Below are 25,535 nucleotides of genomic sequence, written 5' to 3'. Positions count from 1 at the left end.
CAACTGAACACTGAGTGGCTTAGTTTGTTTTCACTTGCATGAGACAAATATAAGTACCTAAAGCCTTTGACTTGAGTCTTCCATAATGGCAGAGCAGAGATGGAGATTGTGGATTACTGACTGAAGGTTCTAATTTTAAACCACCAGAAATGTAGAAGCACTCTATGGCTTAAATCTTCAAAGGCATTTCACTCTAAAATGTGAAAGTAAACACATGCTAATTATTGGGATTAGAGCATCTCTCAGTGACCAGTATTTAGACAGGAATTAAGGAAAGCAAGATGTTCAGAAATAGGATGGTAACTTTACAGTTTGCAGCATTTGAACAAAAATCTTTGTGTGCTAGTAAATATAATTCTAATCTTTATCACTGATGTTGATAAACTGCATTTGATTAGGTAAATATAAATAAATCAGGTGGTACAGAGGCGTATGGGTGTCCCGGTACATGAATCACAGAAAGTAAGTAATCATGTTCAGCAAGTGATTGGGAAGGCAAATGGAATGTTGGCGTTTGTTGCAAAGGGAATGGAATATAAAAGAGAAGTTTTATTGCAGCTGTACAGGACATTGGTGAGACCACATCTGGAATACTGTAAACAGTTTTGGTCTCCTTATTTGAAAAAGGATATAATTGCATTAGAAGTAGTTCAGAGCAGGTTCACTCGACTCATTCCTGGGATGAAATCTTGTCGTATGAAGGAAGGTTGAACAGCTTGGGCTATACCTATTGGAGTTAAGAAGGATGAGAGGTTATCTTATTGAAACATATAAGATCCTGAGGGGACTTGATGGAGTGGATACCAGGGGGATGTTTCCTTTTGTGGGGCAAGACTAGAACTAAGGGACACCGTTTAAGAATAAGAGGTCTCCCTTTTAATATGGAGTTTGAGGAGAAATTTTTTCTGAGTGTCATTAGTTTGTGGAATTCTCTTCCCTGGAAAGCAGAGGAGGCTGAGTTAGATAGATTTTTGATGGACAAAGAAGTCAAAGGTTTTGGGGGCGGACAAGAATGTGGAGTTGAGACCTCGGCCAGGTCAGCCATGATGTTATCGGATGGTGGAGCAGACTCGAAGGGCCGAATGGCTTGCTCTTAAGTCCCATGTTCCTATAAATATATTGAACAGCTTGTGAAACAACAGAGTTTTGGACAAACGAGGTCTTGCTTCCCTCAGAACAACTTGTGGGAAAATTGCATGTACCTATCATCCCTAAACAGTATAGTTAGAGAGGCTCAAGGCACTTGGCTCAACTCAGTGAAAAGTGAACGCAAAAATAATCTAGAAAAATGGATGCATATTTTGAGCAGAGATGAGGAGAAACTTCTTCACTCTGAGGTTGGTGAACCTGTGGAATTCTTTACCACAGAGGCTGTGGAGGCCAAGTCACTGAATATATTTAAGAAGAAAATAGATAGATTTCTAGACTCTAAAGGCATCAAGGTGTATGGGAAGAGAGCAGGAATATGGCGTTGAGAAAGACGATCAGCCATGATCATATTGAATGGTGGAGCAGGCTCGAGGGGCCAAATGAGCTACTCCTATTTTTCTATGTTTCCATGTAATGGGTGTTTTAAATGAGTAACAAAAATGTGGTGGTTCAGGTGACATGATCTCACTCAATATACCCATTAGATAATTTTGAAGAACTTGGCTTAATTTGCTTGTAAAACTAGTATTTTGCAAGATGTTTTTAAACAGTGATCTGAGATTAACTGTGCGAAGAAGGCTGAAACCACTAGAGGCCTAACTTCAGTCTTTAGAGAGCTTGAAGTAATGTAATTTGGCTTCAAGTCCATTAATGTATGGAGCACATGTCAGCTCGACTCATTTCATTAATAAAAGCTCAAATCAGCGCATTGTTCATGTGACATAACTTCTGCAGAGTCTGCAGAGAAAGTGAAATATTGGTTCTTGAAACAGATGTTAATAAATTTTGTTCATCCTGGCACCAAAATCTTGCCCTTTGCCCTCTTTAATGATTTAGTGCAACAAATATTCTCTGAGCCACTGGCTCAGATAGAATCTCTGAGGATGGAATGAAATAACACTCAAGGTGCCATTCAGCTCCAGGTGCACCTATGTGGGTTCTGACAAGGCTTCTTGTTATCCTGTGTAGTTATTTTTTTGTAACAGTGGTTAGAGCTCCTAGTAATTATTAATCAGAAGCCATCTAGATAGATGTATAGATATCTGGTAAGGTCATAAGAATCTTGCAGTGGAATTATAGCTGTGCAAACTGAGTCCCAGGATGCAGCAAGATATATCTGTTCGAAGATGAGATGAAGAGTTTTTCCTGTTACAAATACACCAAATGATACATTCCTTTTGTGACCCCAGAGAATGTCACTGAGTAGTGAACAGAATATTGTGCCACAGGCAGAGTATACTGCAGGAATTTGGACAGTTAAACTTTATTATCCAAATGAATTGGTATTGTTTTTTCTGGAGAGCTACTGCAAATCTAATTCTAAGTTTGGAGAAAATACCTATCCTGTCTTTTCAAGCATAAGCCAAAGGGGAGTAGACGCTTTTTCAAAATTCTTTCTTGTAGAATAATTTTTGAAGAGATTTAAAGACAGCTTTTGGTCACCATCTAAATTCTAAATCTTGCATACCAGGAAATAGCATAATTATACAGTTGGGGAACGAGGATTGAACAGTTCAAAAATCTGCTTCTTTCAACTGATGGCATTGTAGATGTTGTGTGGTGTCATTAAAATTATTAGTTGTTTAAATGATCTTTAAGATCAAATTGTCATCTCAGCTTTACTAATAGAAAAATGCAGGTATTGGACTAGCATTAAAGCTTCGCTAGAAACCACCGATACCCTAATATATCTGCACAGGTAAAATATTGGATTGATAAAAGGGAGGCGATAGACCTGAGCTATCATTCCTATTTTTTCAGCTCAAGTAGCTGTGAAAAATGATTATACACTAAATGTAAATTATGTTTTTTTTAAACTGCGCTTACATTTCTACCAACCTTGACATTTGCTTTTATCCATCTCTGTAGTGTGTACCATTTAAAGATGGCTGGGGCTGGAGCAGTCCCACTCAGTAACCATTTATCTCAATCTACACTTGAGCATTCAGTCTCCTCAACTCAACAATAATTCTGCACAGCAATGTGTATAGTGTATTCATATAAACAAATTATATTAAAACATTCAACATTGTGTTAATTGTTGAATAACTGAAAAAAATTCAAGTCCCCGTAATTCAAAAAATCCTCATCAATTGTTTGGTGTGATTTGAGAGTGGACCTTATAGAAAAGCTCATTGTAAAACACTGCTTTAAGCAAAACCATGTCGGTGGATCAGGGGTCAGACGTTCAAACCCGTGAGCGACAGATTTACAACTCATGTTCATAGAGCGGATTAATGAGATTCTGATGTACCAATCTTGTTGGAATTCTGGGCAACTAATGCAATATATTTGGCAGTTCAACAACTCAATTCCAAAATAGGAAAGAGTCCAATATAGTATTTGAGAATTTATCAGAAATAGTATCATTTGACCGTTCTTATATTGACCTGCAACCTGAGGAAAATGTTTTTGGTATAATCATTCACTCACAAAGCGGGAGCTACAGAATTTGAGATGGTTCCATGGATCTAACTTACAGTTAAATAAGCAGCATATAGGGGCCACTAATGTAATGCATTATTGGGAGATGTTGGAAAACAGTTTCTTTACGCATGGGGCGGTTAGAAAGAGGAATTCTCTACTAAAGACTATTGTTGATGAGGGTCCATAGATTCTTTAAAAAAGGGAATTAGCTCGTCACTTGAAAAATAGGAAAATTGAAAGCTTTGGGGGAGTAAGCAGCAGAGTGGGATTAGACTAAGTTGCTCATCTGGAACAGAGCACTAATAAAAAGCAAATTATTGTGGATGCTGGAAAAATGAGATTAAAAATGGACACTGCTAGAAATTCTGAGCAAAGAAGTCAACATCTATGGAGAGAGAAACAGAGTTAATGTTTTAGGTCAATGATCTTTTGTTGGAAAAAAAGCACTGATTTGAAACATTGGGCACAATTTAATGCCCTCCACTGAGGTGAGTTTGGAGGCTAGGGGGCATTTAATTGGGTGAGAGGGTGCCGGGGACCCCACCACCTTCCTGCTGCTGCCCCGATTAAGTCCAGGGCATGAAGCCTCGTGTACAGCTTTTCTGGTCCACCACCAGATGAGTCTCTTAAATGGGCAAATAATGCCTACTACCTAGGTGCTGGTATTCAATGAGTTGCCATGTGGTAAGGCCAAAAAATTGGATTTTCTTGCCTGGACGTAGGGAGTGTCCCTCACTGTAAGGCACTCATGTAAGTGCCTGATGGAAGGAATCAGCATCAGGAAGAAGGGTGGGCCCGCTGAGAGCCACCGAACCTGATTTCTCCTGTTTTCCCCCTCCCAGCCAGCATCCCCATGATCCCCATACTGCCGTCACACTGGGGCCTGGGCCCCATGCTGATCCTGGGCCTCTTGTGAGTTTAAAGCTGGCAGCTACCACCACTACCCCGTGACACTGTTGACAACAGGGAGCTGCAGCCTGGGAGGTGGGATTTCTATTGCCGGAGTGCTTGATCCTGGGGAAGGTCTGCCACTGGCCATTTAAATGCCCAAATGACACTTGATACAATGGGCCTTCCCCAAAGGAATCGACCTGGGCCATCGCCAGCACTTCAGCCGGTGGGCAAGACTCCTGTTGCCAGGATTAAATTCCACCCATTAACTGAGTTCTTCAGGGTGGTATCCTCGGCCCAACCATCTTCAGCTGCTTCTCAGCAGATAAGGCTAGATATTACAAAAATAATATAAGGACAAAATTATAGGCTCTGTATCTGAATAGATGTAGCATTTAAAACAACAGATGAACTGATAGCACGACTAGAAATAATGAGTGCGATCTAATAGCTATTACAGAGACATGGCTGCAGGATGACATAGCTTGGGACCTGAATATTGAAGGGTACGTGACATTTAGGAAAGACAGGAAGCTGGGAAAAGGTGGAGGGGTGGCTCTGTTATTTAATGATGGTATTAGGATATGAGCCTAAGTTCAGGAAACCAGGATGTAGAAGAAGTTTGGGTTGAGATGAGGCCCCCTAATTGTAGCTATATGGTAGGACAGAGTATAAAGGAAGAAATAATGGGAGCCTGTCAGAAACTACAGCGATAATCATGGGGGATTTTAATCTACATATAGACTGGAAAATCAGATGGGCAAAGTTAGCATAGATGAGGAGTTCACAGAATGTTTTCAGGATAATTTCTTAGAACAGCATGTTCTAGAGCCAGCCAGAGAGCAGGCTGTACTAGACCTGGGCCAGGATTTTACATCGGTCAGGTGGGAGTGGGTGGGAGCCCGACCGCTGCCTGCTATCGGCTCCACACTGCCATTTTACACGGGCGGGCCAATTAAGGCCTGCCCAGCGTAATACATGACTCCGGCATCAGCGAGAAGGGCCGGTGGGTGCAGGAGCTCAATGTCTGCCGGGTCCAGTGGCGACCTGGTGGCTGATTCAAAAGTGGCTGTGGCATCCATACAAAGGCTGCCATTGACTCGGAGGGCCGTAGTCATGGAGAACGTCAGTGCTGAACATGGCAGGCGGGAGGGCAGGTTGGTGGGGCAGTCAGCCCCGCGGTTTTCCGACGAGTGTCTCACTGCCCTCCTGGAGGAGATGGCAGTACACCGGGATATACTTGTCGCCAGGGACGGGAGGAGGAGGAGGCCCCCCCACCTCACCAAAAATGCCTGGGAAGAGGTGTCATCCAGGGTCAACTCCCATGATGTGGTGAGACGCAAATGGTTGCAGTACCATAAGCGCTTCAGTGGCTTCCTGCGGTTGGGAAGGGTGAGTATCGTGTTGGCATGGGTCACTTAGCACAGCAGTTAGGAGCGGCCACCTCCCCCCTCCCCTGGACTTCAGAGTTCTTAGAGTGTGAGTGACTGGCAAATGCCAATGAGGCAGCATCTAGCCAAGGGATTGAGCCCTGGCTGCTTGGAATAAGTGTCACGAATCGGCTGAGCCCTGTGAGGTGTTCCTCAGGTGGGGTTGGCCAGGCTGCAGTGGTGCTTCAGGTAGAGAGTGGACTAATCAGTGCTCCTCTCTCCTTTCAGGAGAAGACATCCCACAACAATGTTGAAAGGTTGCGGACTGGCGGAGCACCGCCCTACCTTCTAATCTTACCCAGATACGAGCTGAAGGCATTGGAGCTGGAGAGGTGCCATGTGCCTAGGTCAACCGGCCGCAGTGAGGTTGGGATGCCACAGGGGGGTAAGAGTGCAGTGCCCTGAGGTCAGAATGTCTGATATAGCAACCATTCCACTGTTGTCTCTATATTGATGTGAGCCTCAAACATGGAATCCCCATTGATAGTGGAAAGACGAGGTCACCCTAACCCGGGTGCCAGGCATGCACAGTAACAGTGTAACGACTTCAACTAATGACATATCCTTGTTCTCCCTTTCAGGCTCACCAGAAGCCCATCGGGGTGAGGAGCCACTCAACCCAGAAGACACAGACGATATAACTGCCCACCAGCATCACACCCTCTCAGCTAGGGAGGCACGATGGCAGATACCAGCACCTTGGTGGGCATCAGATCGGCAGATAGTATCTCGGTGCACAGCAGTGAGGATACTTCACACTTGCTTGAGGTGCAGCGGAAGCAGAGAGTGCCCAGGGCACCAGCAGTCGGAGGACTGCTGAAGACCAGGAACATGCTCAGTTGGTGGCTGATGATGAGCCCCTGGAGTCACCCCTGAGGCAGCAGCTGCTGGATGTCCATCAGGGTGTACGGGAGGATCTGGCGGAGATACATGAGGGAATGCGTGCCATGTTCTCCATTGTGGAGGAGTCCATGCGGAGCATGAGCAATGCAATGACCCTCATGGCCGAGCGCACTGCCTCTTCCATGGAGAGAGTGGCAACTGAAACAGCTGAATGAGGGGTTCCTGGGGATGCACTCAGACCTGCAAGCCCTCACACTGGCGATGACCTCAGGTGGTCACTGTCAGTGTGGGAGATGGATTGGGCAGCCAGTATCCCAGCTAGGTGCCCGTCCATCACTGGTGAGCAGGGAAGTCCAAAGTGACCCGACGATGGTTGTCCCTGCGGGCTCCTCTCAGGGTGCTCCGGATGAGGGCAGCAGCTCCTTCACCCGTCTGCCAGTGACCGTGGCATCCGATGAGGCTGCAGTGACTGGGGAGATGCCAGCTGTGTCACTGGCTGCTCCCTCCCAGGCAGGGCCAGCACAGGCTCCACGGGCCAGAGGACACCTGCCAAGGTCATCAAGGCCGACAGGACAGCAGAGTGAGCCGGCTGGCTCCAATGCCGGTGCCAGCGAGGGGGGAGCACCTAGACAAAGCACCCGTAAACGCAAACTTAAAGCACCTTAAGCACAACACGGGCTTATCACTGACTTTTCCCGACTTTTAAGTTAGTTATTAGTAGGTGTGATGGAGAACACCTTTCCATTTAATTTGTTTTATGTATGCCAGGTACCACACCATTAGATGTGATTGTGTTCAACAAGCCTCTGGTGTACCTGCGTGTCCCTGCCTCCCTGGAGGTTGCCCAGGTCAGGGTCTATCCCCTCAGCGTTCTCCTGAGCGTGCTTGTCCTCGGACTCACTACTGGACTCATCATCTGTTGCCTGAGCAGCTGTGTCAAGGTCTTCTTCCTCCACGGCATCCCCCCTTTCCAGCGCCAGATTGTGGAGAGCGCAGCATGCAACCACTATCAGTGACACAAGATCTGGGGGGTATTGCAGTGTGCCCCCGGAACGGTCCAGGCATTGGAAGTGCACCTTGAGAAGACCGATGGTTCTCTCTACCACTGCCCTTGTGGAGGCAGGGCTCCTATTGTACTGTTGCTCGGTCTCTGTTCTTGGATGACGGAGAGACGTCATGAGGCACGTTTTGAGGGGATAGCCCTTGTCGCTCAGCAGCCATCCGTCCAGCCAGGCTGGAGCACTGAAGAGCCTCAGCATCTGGGAGTGTCTGAGGATGTAAAAGTCATGGGAGCTGCCTGGGTCCCTTGCACAGACTTGCAGAATCAGCATCCTGTGATTACACACTATCTGCACGTTCATGGAGTGGAATCCCTTCCTGTTGGCGAAGGCACCGGGCTCACCCGCTGGCGCCTTGATGGCCACATGTGGTGCAGTCGATTGCACCCTGGATGGGGGGGAATCCAGCAATCGCGGGAAAGCCTCTGGCTCGCTCTGCCTGGCTGGCCTCGTCCATGCGGTAGTGAATGAAAGTCAATGCATGCCTGAACAGAGTGTCTGTCACCAGCTCGACACAACTGTGGACAGCTGATTGGGAGACTCCACAAAGATCACCCACAGATCCCCGGAAAGAGCCGGAAGCATAGAAGTTGAGGGCCACTGTGACCTTCAGCACCACTGGCATGAGGTGTCCACCCACACTGTTGGAGCTGATCTCACGGCCGATCATCATAGAAGTCACTGTCTCCCTTGAGAGGCAGAGCCTCCTTCGGCATCGCACTTCAGACACATTGAGGTAGCTGCATCATCGCCTGTAAACCCTAGCAGCAGGATAGTGGTGTCTTCTGCGGCCCCTTCTGCCTTGGACTCCCTGTTTTCCCTGCACCCCTTGTGTCAGCGCCTGTCCTCCCAAAGGTCCCTCCCCTGGAGGCTGAACAGGGACACCCAGCCTCCTCCCCCTTCTGGCCCTCTCTTCCTCCTCAGCGGAGGTGCCTCCAGCGGAGACCACAATCCCCATTCCCAGGGTAAGGGAAGGCTATCTGATACCTGGAAGGCTCCAAGTGTTATGGCTGCTCCAGAGTCTTGAACTGAAGCCTGTTATTTCTGTCAAAGCAGCTCTGAAGCGAAATAAAGCTGTCCTGTTCACACAAGCAAGCAGCAGCAAGTTATAAGCTGAAGTACTAACAATTCGCATTTGTGAGCCCACTCACCCCTCTTATCCTGCCCGTGGATGAGGTTTTTGAAAATGTGGCTTACCCGCCTGCCTGTTGCACCCGTGAGACGCCCTGAAAATCAAAGACAATTGGTGCCTCAAGGGCCTTAACTGGCCCATTAATTAATGGTGGGTGCGCCTCTGCTCTCATAGCGCACCCGCCTGCTGAAATGTCGCGACGGTGCGCGGTGACATCGGGATGCATGCCTGACATCATCGCGTGACATTTTACGTTCTGGCGTGTTGGGCCTGTACCCGCACACCAAATGTAAAACTCTGCCCCGGTTTTGTGCAACGAGATAGGATTAACTGATATCCTTATAATGAAGGCACCCCTAGGTGGCAGCGATCATAATATGATTGAATTTTACATTCAGCTTGAGGGAGAGAAGAGTGCGTCCAATACTAGTATTTTAAATTTAAGTAAGGATAATTATGAAGACATGGAAGCAGAGCTTGCTGAAGTGAACTGGCAAATGAGGTTAAGGGATAGGTCAATAGAGATGCAGGGTCAGACATTTAAAGTGACATTTCAGGAATACACAGAATCGATACATTCCAATGAGAAAGAAAAATCCCAAAGAGAGGATCCACCATCAGTGGTTAACTAAAAAAGTTAAAGACTGTATCAAACTCAAAGAAAAAATCGTTTGGTAGCACAGAACTTGATTATTGCTGAAAAAAGACATTTTGATGAAGCTTTTCGTCTTGCACTCATCAGGACAATTGCAAGAATATCAATGTCAGGGGAAGCAACAACTTTATACTGTATGAGAAGAGAGTTGGTTGGCAAGTGGAGTCTGATTGGTAGATACGTTTCCATGGAGAATGTACTTGTTAATGTTGACTGACAGTTAACTGCCAAGCATTGTTCCAAAATTTAAACAAGGCAGCTTGACTCTGATTGGTCAAGGCATTGCCCTGGAAAATGAACCAGTGAATAGCTATCACTTCTTTTGTTTAGCTAATACAAGCGCAATGTGTGTACATGTTCATTTGCATGTACTACTAACTACATATATTAGTACACAGGGCCCTGTTCTTTGCAGACAGAAAGAACATAGATGAAATATTAATTAACAGATAACTAATGCACCAAAGTAAAGGAAAGATACTTCCACATTAATTAACTAACACAGTTGAGATATACCTTACAACTCCTTTTGCTGTGCACTGCGCTTCTGACAGATGTGTAGTATTACAAGACCAAGTCCAAAGTTATTTCCGGCTCTCCAGCAGGCATGCTTTTCCCTGCTGGGCTAGGTAGAAACTTCCAGTATTTTTCGAAAGTTGTTCTATTCAGCCTGAATCTTTCTGATCTGACTTCCACCTGCAAGGCCCACCTTGGTGATTACTTGTTCCTTAAGTCTCTAAAAGTCACATTGGTTCTGTATACTTCCTTTGGAACAGAAGTCCAACTCTCACAACCATCCTGCTTCTCCAGAGCAGTAACTGCTTTGTTCCTCTATGCAACAGTGGTTGCTTTCTCTCTCCTGGTATCTCACAAAGCAGCTGTCTCTTTACTGAGAGTTATTATGAAAAGGTGTAGAAACTGTCACTTGATATTTCAGTTGGTATCTGTTTGAGTTTCCTATCCCCATGGCACCCAGATTTCATGGGCCTGTTTCCCAACGGAAGTGTTTAGTATGATCTCACAACCCCTCTTTCCAAAACATTTTGTTTCACCTCAAGTTAAAGGAGAAATTTTAAAACATAACTGTCTTGCAACGTCCATTGTTTGTAACATCGTGCACTCCTCTCTTGTCTGTGCACTTAATGTATGCCTTTTTTCCTAACCCTGAGTTATTTCCTTATGTCTTTATTCATCCATGGAGTCTCACTAGTGTTTATTTTGTTTTATTCCTTTTCTGCACTCTGTTGTACACCACTTAAAATGTTCAACATTATTATTTGCCAATATTATTATTGCCTGTTTTATTTCCCCAAGTTCTAGTCTCAGCCCCTCAAAATCAGCTTTTCTCCAATCTATAAAGTTAGGATGAATTTTACAAGAGGAGTGTGTATTGCTCTCCATCCCACCCCCCCCGGGTAGAAATCATGAGCCCGTGAACTTTAAAAAGGCTGCCCTGCAGTGAAAATACGCTGGGGGTAGCCTTAACAAGGCAAGTGTGGGATCTCCCACATGCCCCGCTCCCCAACTCCTCAGGAAAGGGAAGTCCCACCCTCGAGAGCTGCTGGCCAATCTGATTGGCTGGCAGCTGAGTAGCCCCGGCAGTGTCAGAAGACAGTAGTGGCTGCTGCTGGGCCTACAATCAGTGCAGAAAAGCAGATCCATGGGTGCCAGACTGAAGGTAAGTCTGGGGTTTTTGGTTGGGAGTGATCAGGGACCCTGCGGCAGGGGTGGGGTTTAGGGGAGGAAGGGGTGGGTTGTTGGGTCTTGGAGGCTGGAGAGGGGGGCACAAAGTGGGAGTATGAGCTTGGGGAGTGGGGTACCCCTGATGGACACAAGGGACCCACCCCCCCCCCCCCCAAAAGGAGGTATCCTCCCTTTTCTTCCTGCCTTTTAACATTGTGGCAAAAGTAGTAGGCTGGCCTCCCCTTAGTTCTGCCTTCTGGAGCTGCACGTATTATTGTGGCGGGGGCAGAACGTCCACTTACCCGTCCACCGTAATACGGGGAATGACACGGGGATGGGCAGGGAGGCAATGGGCTCGTCATCTATTTTATTATACGTTCCCCCGCCTTCAAATATGCTGACAGGAGGCCATATAATTGGCCCCCTTGGTTTTCATCATACTTAGGCGCTTCTCTATCATCTTAAAACCTATTACATCATGGTCATGATTGCCTAGATGTTTTCCTACTCTTCTCTGATCTGCTCTGGTTAATTCTCCATTCTTCTGTTGTTGAACTTTTTACATGTTGGGTTAGAAAGTTGTCTTGCACACACTGTAGGAACTCCATTCCCTTGTTCCCTTTACCTATCTCCTCTCTCCAGTTAATATCAGAGTCGTTGAAATCCCCCATAATTAATTTTCTGTGGTTTTTACTCAATTCCCTAATATGTCTGCATATTTCTTCCTCCACCTCCTTTCCAATATTATGGAGTCTGTAGACTACATCTATTTTGAGATGCAAACTTTATTATTTTTTATTGCTAACCATATGGATTCAATTTCTTACTTGCTGAGATGTGTCCCTTTTTCTAGTGTACAGGAACTCCACCTTCCTATTTTCTCTCTCTGTTGCTTCTAAATATGTTATATCCTGCCATGTTTAATTCCCAGTCACGATTTTTCTATAGCCATGTCTCAGTAATCTAAACTATGCCTGGGTCCTCCCAATGCACGAGTGCCTCCAGCTCCCCTGTTTTATTGCAGACACTGCGTGGCCTGCTGTACAGACATCCAAATTCATTTTTTAATATGATTTCCTCTCACTTTATTTTTAACCATTTTTTTAGACTCCGATTCTATCACTCTCTATATTCCCTCGCCAACAATATTCTCCCTTACTTCATTCTTTCCTATGCTCTCTTGTTCTTTGTTTACATATAGGTCTCTTATATTTCTTGTCAGTCCCTCTCCCAACCCCCTTACTAATTTAAAGCCTTTTCCAGCTTTCTGCCAGGACAAAAGTCCTATGCTGGTTCAGGTGGACCCCTCCCATTGGTACAGCTTCTTCATTCCCCAGAATTGGTGCCAGTGTACCATGAAAAGGAGCCCTTCTTTCCCATACTACCCCTTTAGTCACCGTTAATTCTCCTGCCCTATCTATTGGTATTGTCACTGGGCTAGTCATCCAGAGACCCAGGGTAATGCTCTGGGGATCCAGGTTCGAATCCCACCACAGCAGATGGTGAAATATGAGTTCAATAAAGATCTGGAATTAAAAGTCTGATGATGACCATGAAATCATTGTCGATTGCCATAATTACCCATCTGGTTCATTGATGTCCTTTAGGGAAGGAAATCTGCCGTCCTTACTTGGTCTGGCCTACATGTGACTCCAGACCCACAGCAATGTGGTTGACTCTTAAATGCCCTCTGAACAAGGACAATTAGGGATGGGTAATAAATGCTGTCCTAGCCAGTGATGTCCACATCCCATGAATGAATAAAAACAATTAAACTTTTAATTCATCATACCCAGTTTATGTTTTAGGTTAGTTAATAACCCTTCAGTTAGGGTATCTTGGGATTAATGTCAGAGTTTTCACCTTCATAATCTTCAGGGAAGCCGTGAGTAATGGCTATTGTGCTTTTTAATTGATTTACTGCCTTTAGTTTAATTTAGTAAATTGTGCTATTCCTCCATGTTGAACTTGTCTGTGGAGTGTGCTACTTTGCTAGATATATTTCTGGTTCCATTGTAGCCTGGAATCTTTGGGTTGCTTTGTCTCCATTCTGAACTGCTCAGAATCTCCTTGGGACTCCTGGCTGATCTACCAACACTCACTGTCAAGACACATAAGGTTGATGCTAAAGGGTGACCAGCAACCAAGGGACTGAACACTAGCAAGAATTGGTGTTTCAGCAGAGGAGGGTCAAAATACTGGAAATAAAGACCTCTATAAATGTGTGCAGTGTATTTTTTCAAGTTTCCCTGCACAAAAGGTTACTAAATTTTGTTTCTGTTATGCTACAGAATCAAGAATATTTCTAACCTGGAGAGTCTCACTGATCTCGATGTGCTGGATCTGCATGCAAACCAGGTATGGTAAAGGTGTTATTATTCAACAACAACTTTTATTTATATAGCAAGTTTAATGTAATAAAAGGTCCAAGGCACTTCACAGAAGCACTAACAAATTGACAGAGATATTAGGTCAGATGACCAAAGAAGAAGGTTTTAAGAAGTGACTTAAAGGAGGAAAGTGAGGTTAAGAGGCATAGGGAGGGTAATCCAGAGCTTAGGTCTGAAGGCATGGCCAGCAGTGGTGGAGTGATTAAAATTGGGGATGTCAGAACTAGGTGAGTGCAGATACCTTAGAGGGTTGTGGGGCTGGAAGAGATTACAGAGCTTGGGAAGTGCAAGGCCTTGGAGGGATTTGAAAGCAAGGATGAGAATTTTAAAATCAAGATGTTGCTTTACTGGGAGCCAATGTAGATCAGTGAGTGCAGGAATAATAAGTGAACAGGACTTGGTACAGTTAAGACGAGTTAGCAGAGCTTGGAATGACCTCAAGTTTACAAAGGATAGAATGTGGATGACTGGATAGAATGTGGACAACCAGATAGAAATGCATTGGAATAGTCAAATCTGTAGGTAACAAATTTATGAATGAGGGTTTCAATGACAGATGAGCTGAGACAGGGACGAAGTTGGTGAATTGTTACAGAGGTGGAAGCAGGTGGCCTTAGTGGTGGCATGAATATGTGGTCCAAGCTCATCTTGGATGTCAAATACAACACCAAGGTTGCAAATAGTGTGATTTAGTCTCAGACTATTACCAAGGAGAGAGATTGAGTTTGTAGTAGGGAACAGCATTTGGAGCCAGGACTGGAAACAATGGCTTCAGTCTTCCCATTATTTAACTGGAGAAAATTTCTACTCATCCAGTACTAGATGTTGGATAAGGAGTCAGATAATTTAAGTGGTGGAGTCAAAAGAAGTGGTGGTGAGGCAGAGCTTGATGTCATCAGTGTACATGTGAAAGCTAACACTGTGCTTTTGGATGAAGTCACCAAGAGACAATATATATATATGAGAAATAATGGACGAAGAATGGATCCTTTTGGGCACTAGAGGTAATGGTGCAGGTTCACAGATATTCAACCAGATTTAGCCAGCATAATAGCAAAAAAGTGATACTTTTCATAGTGACTGTTGAGATATAACTTCTTTATGCAGTGGGTGATGACTATGTGGAATAGCCTATCGAAGCAGGCTGTGGAAGTTGAAAAATTTATGAAGGTGATTGATTTTTGACTGATAGACTATTGAAATTATGAGGGATAAAGTACACTTAGAAGGTTTTTACCCTTTGGTCTGGCCTGATGGATGCCTTTGCCAGTCTGATATTAGTAAGGATATTGGGACATTTCATGAAAGGGAAAGAGGTTTATTCAGGCTTGGTTTGTCTTGTGTTGTGTGTACCTTTATTCGTTGTATCTTTCTGAGGGTATCAAGTAAGAATGTCACCAAATTTTGCTGAAATTTGTATCAGTATTTCTTTCTCTTTTGCCCCCCTGATGATGGCATTATGCGCAGATAGGTAGTGATGGAGAGGGTAGGTATGTTGGGGTTTATGATCTTGTGTCCTGTAATGGACAAGTGTTGTACTACCTCTCTCCCACCTCATTCAACCCTTGCAATACTTCTTTGCTGTCAGACTGCTTGTCCAACATCCAGACTTGGATAACCAACAATTTGTTCTGGCTGAGCATTGGGAAGACTGAAGCCATCATCTTTAGTCTTTGCACCTTACTCTGTTTACTGTTCCCCAATCTTGGCCTGACACAAAACCAGATTGTTTGCACCCTCTCCATCTTGTTTGACCCTGAGATAATCATCAAATTCCATTTTTCACCTGTCACAAAGACTGTGTACTTTCATTTTGATAACATGCCTGATGCTGCTCCCATTTCAGCCAACTGCCACTGAAATCCTTGTCACCTTCAGACTTGTCCATCCTGGATGGCCCTCTAATCCACCCACCACTCTTCCAAACATCCTGCTGCCTACATCCTATTCCTCACCAAACACTGTTTGCCCAGAACTTTTGTCCTTTATGATCCATTGTGATCCAATATCTCAAATTTAAATTTCTCATCTTTTGAAATCCTTTCATGGCCTCTCCCTTCCTTGTGTCTATAAGCTCCTCCACTATTAATCTGCCTTCTGAACTCTCTGCGCGCCCTTTGCCATTGGTGACTTTGCCTTCAGTTGCTTAGGCTCTATATTAGAGGCCCCTTCCAGATTCCCTGCACTTCTGCACTCTTCTTTTTGATCCTCCTTGAAATCCATCTCCTTGGTCAATCTCTTGGTTACCCCACCTAATATCTCCTCATTTAGCGTAGTGTGCCTTTTTTCATTACACAGTGTGAAGTGCGTTGGGATGTTTTATTAAAGATGCTGTATAATTACAAGTTGTTGCTGCAGCTATGCTGGCGGTGGTGTCTAAATATTTTTACAAATTTTCTATTTAAATTTTTGTATTTAGTCACAATAAGTGAGATAGGTTTACAAGAATGTTCCCAGGGATGGGAAACTTCAGCTAGGATTGGAAAAGTTGGGACTGTTTTCCTTGGAGAGGAGAAGGCTGAGAGGAGACTTGATCGAAATTTTCAAAATCATGAGGGGGCCGGACAGATAGGGAGAAGCTACTCCCACTAGTAAAAGGAACAAGAACGAGATGGGCACAGATTTAAAGTGATTTGCAAAAGAGGCAAATGTGACAAGCGAAAAACCTTTTTCATACGAGTTTCGAGTCTGGAATGCACTGCTGGAAGTGTGGTGGAGGCAGGTTCAGTTGAGGCATTCAAGAGGACATCAGATGATTATTTGAGTAGAAACAAGGTGCAGTGGTACAAGGAAAAGGCAGGGCAATGGCACTAGGCCATAATGCTCATTTGGAGAGCTGGTGCAGACAAATGGCATCCTTCTGTGCTGTTAAGATTCTGTGATTCTGTGATAATGGAGCAATTGCAAAGCATTTTTTTATAAAATGGCACAGATTATTTCTGTGCTGTGCCAGTGATTTCACATTAATGATGCAACATCCTTGCTGGGCCATTTTTCCTTTCTGGAAACTAAATTTTAAATAAACTTGTCACTAGATTAGATTAAAGATTGTAGCTGCTTGCTGCTGAAGATACCTGACGTGGTATAGAACATTCCTGCTAGATTGAGACTTTTAAAGAAAGCCTTACGGGCTCTGCCTACTCATCAGAGTATTTTTTTTGCCTTAGATAGCAAACATCATGAGGTGATGACCATTCCTTAAACATTGCTCTTCAAGCCTCTTGCTTCTTCTTGGCATATGAGGAAATTCGATCTAATTACCGAATGTTCCCTTTCTGTAGAAGGAATTTTGAATTTTCCTTGTCCCTGTGAATCAGCAAATATAGTAATACAAATGCAAAAATTTGGTGATGCAAATGGAATTTCTCACTCCAAGTTTGTTTACAGATCATGAAAGTACTCAGGGGAACTGAATCAAATATTAATTAGTAAAAGTTCAATTTTACATTCCAATTGAGAGCACATTATTTCTTTCAAATGCTAAATGCAGCATATTACCTGTTATATACATTTTATTATACAGCTGCAGTGTATGCATATAAAGTTTTTATTTGAGGTTGTGTTCTGTTAATTTTGAAAAACATTCACAGAAATTATCTTAGAAAATGGAATGAATGTAGTAAGGTGAAAACTGTTGTGATATTTTTTTGACTGAAGCCAAGTAGAATATAGCTGGTCATTCCAGATGTTCATTGTCCCATAAGGGTGTTGGGAGCCTCGAGCAGTTTGGCAGTTCTTACCCATTGGACTTTGTTATTTTGGGAGCCTGACTAAAAGCCAGAAAATGTTAGGCAGCTGCAGTGACGTTGAAAGAGCTTTATTGGGATATGTTTTAGTTACAATGTAATAATTGATGGAAGTAAAGCAGCGCAAGAAAATAGCACATTTAATCATTTTGACTTTTAAACTTTGCTGACACCATTAGGTTTATCTTCCTAGGTTGTAGAACTTATAACGCATGAAAGGAGGTGCCTTTTGAGCAAGCAGGCATTCCTGTATCTGGTTCTGGGGAATGAGGTGGGTCAAGTGGATCAAATATCTGTAGGGAATTTTTTAGGAGACAGTGATCAAAATATCATCAGGTTTAGATTGACTATGGAAGAGGACAAGGAACGATCTACAGAAAAAATAATGAATTTCGAGAGGGCAGATTTCATTGAGGTGAGAACGGATTTGTCCCAGGTAAATTGGAGTTGTAGATTGGCAGGCAAAATTAACTGTACAATGGGCTGCCTTTAAAGAGGCTATAGTTTAGGCACAACGAGGTACATTCCCATGAGGGGAAAGGTAGAACAAACAAAGTTATAGCTCCATTGATGGCAAAAAGATATAGAGAGTAATATGAAACAGAAAAATGTTGCCTAGGACAAATGTCAGGTTGATAGTACAAATGAGAACCAGGCTGAATATAGGAAGTTCAGGGAGCAATTGAAAAGATGGAAATGAGAAGCAAAAAGAGAGTAGTCATTTGGTAGTACAGAACTTGATATTGCTGATAAAAGAGGCATGTCTAAGTTTTTCATCTTGCACTCATCAGAACACTTCACAAGAAAACCAGTATAAGGGGAAAACAGAAAATTTATATGTGAAGAGAGTGCTGATTAGTTGGCAAGTGGACCCTGATTGGTAGAAGCATTGCCATGGAGAATGCACCAGCGATGGTGACTGACAGTTAACTGCCAAGCATTGTTTGAAATTTAAACCAGGCAGCTTGACCCTGATTGGTCAACAAGGCATTTCCCTGAGGAATGAGTCAGCAAATGTCTGTCATCTTATTTTGTTTAATTGAAACAGGCGCAAAGTGTGTACATTTCTGCAAAGAACAGGGCCTGTGTATTAATATATGTAGCTTTCAGTAAACACAAATGTGCCATACTGCGAGCACGACTGACAAACTTAAATTATTAATGTAATTCTTAGCACACCGAGGATTATTTAGCAACTGTTGTTGGAATCACACCTAATGTTGCACGCTGTGTTTTGAGTTTTGTAAGCATGGGCTGGTTGGCTGTACCCTGCCTGTTGTGAACAGCGGCTGGGACATGCTGTTTGATATGATCTGCTGGTCTTTGGGACGTATAGCCTACTTACCTAGCATCACACTGGCACTGAAATCCTTATACCACATTACTCATTTGTGTGAAAGGTAAAGTGCTTTTTGGCTTGATGGCAGCATCCTGTTAGTAGTGAATACCACTCGTGTTGTTATTGCATTGAAGCTGCATGAAACAACTAACTTCAACTGTTGCTCAAATTTTTGAGATATCTTGCCCTTCCACGGTAATCTGAGATAGATTAGGCACTTTTCAGGGCAGAAATTGATGACTTAAGTCCATTTGTGAGTTTGCGTGATATACACCGCAAAACGATCTGATCAGGGTAGCCATTGTTATGGCACAGCGATGGTAAATGCTGAGCTACTCAAATCCCAAAGGGAAACTTGAAACAACTGTCACAACTTGTTTTGCAATTTGTATAAATTTCAAAATGTGTGCCTTGAATTTAGTAGTAATAAAACCACCAAGTCTTATAGATTTCTTACAAAACTAAATTAAACCTTTATTAATAGAAGAAATGATTTTAAATATATACATAGATCTACAAATTACTACTATGATAACTTCTAAATCCCCTAATTAATCTGACCTCTGTTAAGGCAACAGTAAGACACAGATTTTAAAAGACCCAGGCAAAGAAACATGATACTCTGAACAATCCAATGCAAAGTGAGTTTCCTTAACTTCAGTACTTAGTAGACAGCAGTTTGAGGCTTAGATGCTGAAGGCATTTCACGCTTGTAAGATCTTAGAATGTCTGTACTTGCACACAGCCTTCTCTCCTTTATACATATTTTCTCTCTTGAATGCAAATTCCCATTGTTTCACTATGTCTTTGGACTTTTCCTCCCTGATTATAAAAAATTATCATAGTACCAATTTTACCAGTAATTGCTGGGAAAAAGAAAATAAGTGACAGCCGTTCGCTGACTTATTCCTCAGGGCAATGCCTTAACCAATCAGGGTCAAGTTGCCTGGTTTAAATTCCAAACAATGCTTGTCAGCCAGCTGTCAGTCACCATCACTGGTGCATTCTCCATGGCAACGCTTCTACCAATCAGAGTCCACTTGCTAACTAATCAGCACTCTCTTCACATACAGTATAAATTTTCTGTTTTCCCCTTATATTGGTTTTCTTGTGAAGTGTTCTGATGAGTGCAAGATGAAAAGCTTCAACATGTCTCTTTTATCGGCAATATCAAGTCCTGTATTACCAAATGACTACTCTCTTTTCGCTTCTCATTTCTATCTTTTCAATTGTCCTCTGAATTTCTTACAATTAAGCCTGGTTTTCATATGTATTATCAGCCTGACACCTTTGCCTTGCCTCCTTTTCCATCAATACTCAGAAAGAGTATGAAAAGAGACTGACAGCTAATACAAGAAGGGAATCTTTTATAGGCATATCAGTAGAAAAAGGTTGGAAAAAGAGGAGTGGGGCTGATTAGGGACCAAAAAGGACCACACAGCCAGAAAGCCTGACTGAGATACTAAATGAATACTTGAATCTGACCTTATCAAAGAAGAAGATGCTGTCAAAGTGAGAGAGGAGGCAATTGAGACAGTTAATGTTTTAAAAATTAATAAAGGGGAAATATTAGAAAGATTGGCTGTACTTAAAGTTGATATCTCAAGATTTGTCCAAGGATGCTGGTGGAAGTAAGAAAGAAAATTGTGGAGGCACTGGCTATAATCTTCCAATCCTCCTTACGTGCAGGGCTGGTGCTGGAGGACTGGAGAATTGCAAATGGTGCACTCCTGTTCAAAAGAGGGTGTAAAAGTAAGAAAAGTAAGAACAGCAACTACATACCAGTCAGTTTAACCTGAGTGGTGGGCAAGCTTTTAGAAATGATAATCTTTGACAAAATTAACAGTTATTTGGATAAATGTGGAATGATTAAGGAATGCCAGCATAGATTTGTTAAGGGAAAATCATATTTAATAAACTTAATTTGAGTTTTTGAGGGAACAGAGGGAGTTGATGAGGATAATACAGTTGGTGTGGTGTATGTGACTTCCAAATGACATTGATAAAGTGCCAGATTTATCAGCAGAGTTGAAGCCTGTGGAATAAAATGGACAGTGGAAGCGTGGATACAAAGTTGGATACGGGACAGGAAGCAAAGAGTAGTGGTAAACAGAGGAAGATATATAGTGGGGTTCCCAGGAGTCAATATTAGAACCACTGCTTTTCTTTAATGACCTAGACTTGAATGTGCTGGGCATAACTTCAACATTTGGAGATGAAGCAAAACTTGGAAATATTGTTACTTGTGTGGATAATAGACTTCAAGAGGATATAGACAGGTTGGTGGAATGGCTGATATGTGGCAGATTAAGTTTAAATCAGAGAAGTGTGAAGTGACACATTTGGTTGGAAGAACGAGGAGAGGCGATATCTAAAGGGGGTGCAGGAGCTGAGGGACCCACGGCTATATGTGCACAGGTTGTTGAAGGCAGATTGAGAAGGCAAAGTACAAGATTGAGAAGTACAAAGGCAAGGAAGTTATGGTGAACATACATAAAACACTGATTCGGCCTCAACTGCATTCAACTCTGTGCACCAACTTTAGGAAAGATTACAGAATCACAGGACCTTTACAGTGCAGTAGGAGGCCATTTGGCCCATCAAATCTGCACTGACACTCTGAAAGAACATTCTGCCTAGTCCCACTCCCCTGCCTTATCCCCATAACCTTGCACATTCTTTCTTTTCATATAGCAATCCAATTTCTTTTTGAATATTTCAATCGAGCCTGCCTCCACCACTCTCCCAGGAAGTTTGTTCCACCTTCTGGGTGAAAAAATTTTTCTTTACATCACTACAACTCCTTTTGCCAATTATTTTCAATCTGTGCCCTTTAGCTCTTGATGCTTTCTTGACTGGGAACAGTTTGTCACTGTTTACCCAGTCCATACCCCTCATGATCTCTATCAAGTCTCCTCTCAGCCTTCTTTTCTCCAGGGAAAACAGCCCCAACCTCTCCAATCTATCCTTATAGCTGCAGTTCTTTATCCCTGGAATCATTCTTATGAATCTCCTCTGTACTGTCTCTAATGCCTTCATACCCTCCCTCAAGTGTGGCACCCAGAACTGGATGCAGTACTCAGATGAAGCCTAACTAGTGTCTTATACAAATTCAACATGACCCCCTTACACATGTGCTCAATGCCCCTATTAATAAAGCTTAAGATACTATATGCTATATCACCTGCTCTCTCAATCTACTCTGCCATCGTCAATGACTTATGTACATACACACCGAGGTCCCTGTGTACCTCCTTTAAAGTTTTTCCCTTTATTTTCTGCTGTCTCTTCATATTTTTCCTGCCAAAATGAATCACCTCACACTTCTTTGCGTTGAACCTCATCTGCCATTTGCCAAATGACGTGGAGACATTAGAGAGGGTGCGGCAAGATTTAAGAGATTAATCCCAAGGCTAAGGGACTGCAGTTACATGCATAGATTGGAGAAGCTGGGGGTGTTCTCCTTGGAGAAGAGAAGGTTGAGAAGAAACCTGATAGAGTATTCAACATCATGATGGTTCTGGGCAAAGTCAATTTGGGCGGAACAGTTCTTGTTAATAGAAGGGTTAGAGAACCAGAGCACATCGATTTAAGGTGAATGTCAAAAGAACCAAAAGGTGACATGAGGAAAAATGTTTTAACACAGTGAGTGGTTAGAATCTGGTTGAAGATTTAGCTTTTGACACAGATGTGCACATACTCCCAACAAACCAGCAATACAAACTGCTCTAAATTAGTGACTTTTAGAAACCTTTTATTGTTATATATTGTACATTCTGTTTTTCAGGCATGTGCCTATAGCACACTAAAATATATTTATATATAACAGTTAAGAAAGAATGAAAGCATTTGAACTTAAAAACAGAAAATGCAGGAAACACTCAGCAGGTCTGAGAGGACCTATAGAGAGAGAAACAGAGTTAATGTTTCAGGTCTGTAACCTTTCATCAGAACTGAGAAAAGTTAAAAATGTAGCAGGCTTTTAGCAAGTGAAAGGGGCGAGGGTGGGAAGAAGAACAAGAGGGATGGCCTGTGATAGGATGGAGGGCAGAATAGATTAAAGGTTTCATGGTACAAAATCAAAGGGAATGATCATGGGACAAGTAAAGAAAGAAACAATGTACCTAGATGAGGTGTGAATGGCAGAATAGCAACTACCTGAATGCAAAGCAAAGGCATTAAGGAAAGAACAAGAAAAAAAACTGAACCAGAAAAAAATACGAAAAAGCAGACGGAGGTTAAGATGTAAAATTGTTCAACTCCATGTTGAGTCCCTCAGGCTGTAAAGTTCCCAGTTGAGAGATAAGTTGCTGTTCCTCGAGCTTGTATTGAGCTTCATTGGAACAATGCAGCACATCAAGGATGGAAAGGTCAGAGCGGGAGCGGGGTGGAGAATTGGAATGGCAAGCACAGTAAGCTCAGGGTCATGCTTGCAGACTGAATAGAGATGTTCTGCAAAGCGGTCACCTAGTCTGCATTTAGTCTTCCTATTGTGGAGGAGATTACGTTATGAGGCATGTCTACAGTGTACTAAATTGAAAGAAGTGCAAGTAAATTGCTGTTTCAATTGGAAGTAGTGTTTGGGTGGTGAGAAAGGAGGAGGTAAAAGGGCAGATGTTGCTCTTCTTCAATTGTATGGAAAGGTACCATTGGAAAGAGAGGAAGTTTGGGAATGAGTGAGGAGTTGACCAGGGTGTTGTGGAAAGAACGGTCCCTTCGAAACGCTGAAAGGGGAGTGTAGGAGAAGATGGGTTTGCTGGTGGCATCACGCAGGAGGTGGTGGAAATGGTGGACGATGCTCCTCCAACTCCCTCCCTAGTAGCATTATGGGTCTACCTGGACTGCAGCAGTTCAAGCAGGTATGCTTCTCATTGGCAATTAAGGATGGGCAATAAATGTTGGCCTTGCCAGCAATGCTCATATCCAATGAATGAATAAGAAAAATGCACCCTAAGTCATATAATTGGTTCCTCTGTAGATTATGAATCCCATTCATAAAAATGCTTTCAAGCTTTATAATTCAGACTAAAACTCCAGATAAACTTATTCTTCTTTTAAAAAAAAAGTGTACAGAGACAAAATGTGCCTTGAAATGTTGAAGGACTACGTAAATGCACATTATTACTGTCTACTTCGTTAAGTGTTTCCATAAGCTAAAATAACAATGTTTGTATTCTGAGGGCCTTTCTGCATCCTTTTATCTGAGCCTTTTCACCATTTCAATGTGGAACCAATGGAATTTTGATCATTGTAATGTGGAAAAATAAACACTGAAACTGAGTAACTAAATATCTTAGGGCTGCTGCCCAGATATGCTCACTTTTTTGAAATGCATGCCAGCTTTACTGATTTTTTCCTCAACAGACTGTTATTTACTGCATTAATTCTTTGTGAAACCAGTGTAAACTGGATGTGGGATAATAGCTCTGCCACTGTCTGGAACAATAGTTACTAGGTCAGGCCTGAATTAATGACATTAATTCATTGTACAAGAAGTGATTTGATCAGTTAAAGTTTTGTTGAAGAGCAACTCTTCCTTGTAATTGTTTTTATTATTATTAATTTATTATTATTATTAATTTGCTCACTTTTTAGACTTTCAGATTAGCAGTGCACTCATGGTTTTTTTTTTACATTTGATTCAACATTTGTTTTATCTGTGAGAAAGGCAAAATTTATATATTTTTCTTGCTAAATGTTTCTAGGCTATGTGAAAACCTGTGTTAATGTTAAGTTTGTCTTTATTTGCAGATCTGTAGGATGGAAAATATCAATCATTTAACTGAACTTCGAGTGCTTAACCTTGCGGGTAACTTCATTGTTCATGTTGAAAACATGAGTGGTCTTGATTCACTGACAGAACTCAATCTTAGAAGGAATCGCATTGAATCTGTGGTAAGTTTACTTGTGGGTTTCCTAAAACTCTTAAAAATGAAGCAGGCATGGATTACGTTTACCTAAACTCTTATAATGACCTTGGCATTTTCACAAATTGTCTTTGGTCAAATGAAGTATTCCCGTTAAAATAACTTCCTTATTCTCACTTCGCCTGCCTATATCTCTATGTGCTGATCTGATGGCCATTGACATTATCATAAAACTCGGTTTGTTTTTTCATTTTAGTGATGTTCATTGTGTTACTTTCTGCCTCCCACAGGATCAACTTCATTTTCCTCCGAGGTGTTCCTAACATATAGGTCTACTAGACTACGCCACCTCTTTTCTGTCCACTCATATCTTTTTCGCATAAAATATATCTCCAATGTTTACTGGTTGCCATAGTATGGAGCCAATCATGTTCTGATATTTCTTCCACATCAAGGTTTCCTATCACTGACCTCAGTACCTCTGAGGTATTGTTCCTGGCTTCTGTATTACCAAATTTTTGTTCCGCTCAGCTGTTCATTACTTTCTGAACTATGATCCATCATGTCTGAGACATTCCTTGCCCCCACCTACCAAGTTCAGATAATTTAGTATAGCTAGTTCAATGTTCTTTGCGAGTTTCGCTGTTCCTTTTGCTTTATTTGTAACTACTGGCAGAATCGTCTGTGCCCGCTGGTGTCGGGTGTGCTCGATGGCTTGAGCAGACAATATGGCAAGAAGGCCAGAAATCGGTTTCACAACGTCTTGAAACCAGTTTGCGATCTGGAGAAAATATTTTGTGGGAAAATCCAAAACTAGAATCAATCAGTGCAAGATAATTTGGTAGTACAGAATTTGAGTATTGCTGAAAAAAGAGACATACTATCAAAGCTTTTCGTCTTGCACACATCAAGACAGCTGCGCAAC

General features: G+C 42.6%; 1 protein-coding gene across 5 annotated transcripts in view; it reads left to right on the top strand.

The window, feature by feature from the left end:
• Window positions 1–25,535, top strand: part of LOC121272153 (leucine-rich repeat-containing protein 49) — a 244,678-nt gene that overhangs the window by 40,790 nt on the left and 178,353 nt on the right. For all 5 annotated transcript variants that reach the window (XM_041178664.1, XM_041178665.1, XM_041178663.1 and 2 more), the window contains 2 exons: window positions 13,560–13,626; window positions 24,495–24,638. In XM_041178664.1, coding sequence (XP_041034598.1) covers window positions 13,560–13,626; window positions 24,495–24,638 — 211 coding nt within the window. The remainder of the gene's footprint in view (window positions 1–13,559; window positions 13,627–24,494; window positions 24,639–25,535) is intronic.

The sequence above is a fragment of the Carcharodon carcharias genome, chromosome 32, assembly GCF_017639515.1.
Source record: "Carcharodon carcharias isolate sCarCar2 chromosome 32, sCarCar2.pri, whole genome shotgun sequence".
NCBI lineage: Eukaryota > Metazoa > Chordata > Chondrichthyes > Lamniformes > Lamnidae > Carcharodon > Carcharodon carcharias.
Note: the sequence above shows the minus strand (reverse complement) of the source record. Positions and strands in the feature narration are given on the sequence as shown.